The following is a 1,595-nucleotide window of genomic DNA, read 5'->3' on the forward strand; positions in this document are numbered from 1 at the left end:
TATTACTAGCCGAAGTAATTTATACTGAATATATGCAAAACCAAGCCTGTAATTCACTTTCAATAGTTTTTCATGCCATGAATAAGGAGTCTTTACCAATTACCAATTCAAAATACCATGATGTGGTATTCATAGAAAATCGAAATGAAATTGCACAACTGTTTGGGGAAGAATTTGCTTCTGCCATTTCTGTTTTTCTTTCCAAGAAGCACAACACAGATACTGAGAAATCAACAAATAATCAGATTTCCTGTCAGTGTAAGATAGGTAGCATTCATTGCTTTAATTGTGTTTGTGCAAAGCAGGGTCAAAAATGCTCGTCCTCATGTCTTTGTAAAGGAGATTGTGAACGAACCAAATATGGATTAAACTCAAGCTATCAATAAACTAAAATAACCTGTCTCAATACTATGCGGAATTTGCCTTAATAATTTTCTGAGCATAAGGGGCGGTTAGCTCAGCGGTAGAGCACCGGATTGCAAAGATATTTGCAGCAGACATCCGATGGTCACGTGTTCGATCCACGTACCACCCTTCCTTTTAGATATTGCACCTAACGGTAATTATTGATGCTTAGAGCTCGCTTAATGTGAGATTTCATTCCAAAATAAATCCTACCCATATATAACCAGCTTTGCCTAATTGTACACTAACTTTAATGAAATCCACCCTAGAACTTTTTTTCACCCGAGATTGTTGTCTGCCTGGATCTTTAGGCGAGTAAAGTGGGCGGACGTATCCAATAAGGATGCACCATCTCAGAAAGTGGACATTTAAATTCCAAGATTTTAACAATCATAATTAAAACGTTGGAAAAATCAACGATTATCAAGCAATCCAATTCGAGTGAAAAAAAAAGTGCAACAATAATAGTATGGACTGTTTCGACATTGATGCTTATCTGAAACGTATTGGTTTGAATTCACGTATCCATGTGGAAGAGGAATTTAAGTCAATTTCGTATGCATTGTTGCATGCCATTGTGTGGAATCATGCAACTCATATTCCATTCGAAAATCTGGCAACTATTTATCCAGATGAATATCGTATAGTTTCCGATTCAAATTCTAAAATCAAAGTATCTCTGGATCCAAATGATATTTTCAGGAAAATGGTGTTAAATGATCGTGGAGGTTTTTGTTTCGAACAGAATCTTCTATTGGCGAGAGCTTTGAGAGAATTTGGCTTTACTGTCAAACCCATTGGAGCCAGAGGTGTTAATCGCTTGGCAGAAGTAGATCCAATCTCTGGATTGCCAGTTGGTCCTTTCACTCACTTGGCTCTATTGGTTGATTGCCAAGATGGAAACACTTATTTGGTGGATAATGGTTTAGGATGGGGTGGTATGCCAAGATCTCCTCTCCCACTTGTCAATGGAAGTGAAAAGACAGAAAGTACTGGAGAAGTATTTCGATTGGTATTGGGAACTATTTCACAAAGCACAAAATTAAATTTTGACAAATGGGGTTGCTTTAGATTTCAAACAGGTGTCAATACAGATCATCAAGATATAAAAGATGGGAAAGTTGTTAGTGGACAGTGGTTTCTCCAATATAAAAACAAGGCAGAATCTGACTGGTGGGATATTATGCATT

General features: G+C 37.1%; 1 protein-coding gene and 1 non-coding gene across 2 annotated transcripts; both read left to right on the forward strand.

Annotated features, from left to right (window-relative positions):
- The first annotated feature begins 446 nt into the window (after window positions 1-446).
- On the forward strand, window positions 447-535 carry NAEGRDRAFT_t876. The gene has a single exon. It is a non-coding gene; the product is annotated as a tRNA-Cys (tRNA).
- Window positions 536-874: 339 nt separating this feature from the next.
- NAEGRDRAFT_76538 (uncharacterized protein) lies at window positions 875-1,528 on the forward strand (the record flags this gene model as incomplete). The annotated part of the gene is made up of 1 exon (XM_002668500.1): window positions 875-1,528. A coding segment is annotated over one exon (654 nt), but the record flags the coding sequence as incomplete, so codon positions are not given.
- Between the last annotated feature and the right edge of the window lie 67 nt (window positions 1,529-1,595).

This window comes from Naegleria gruberi, assembly GCF_000004985.1.
Source record: "Naegleria gruberi genomic scaffold NAEGRscaffold_187, whole genome shotgun sequence".
NCBI lineage: Eukaryota > Heterolobosea > Eutetramitea > Acrasida > Naegleriidae > Naegleria > Naegleria gruberi.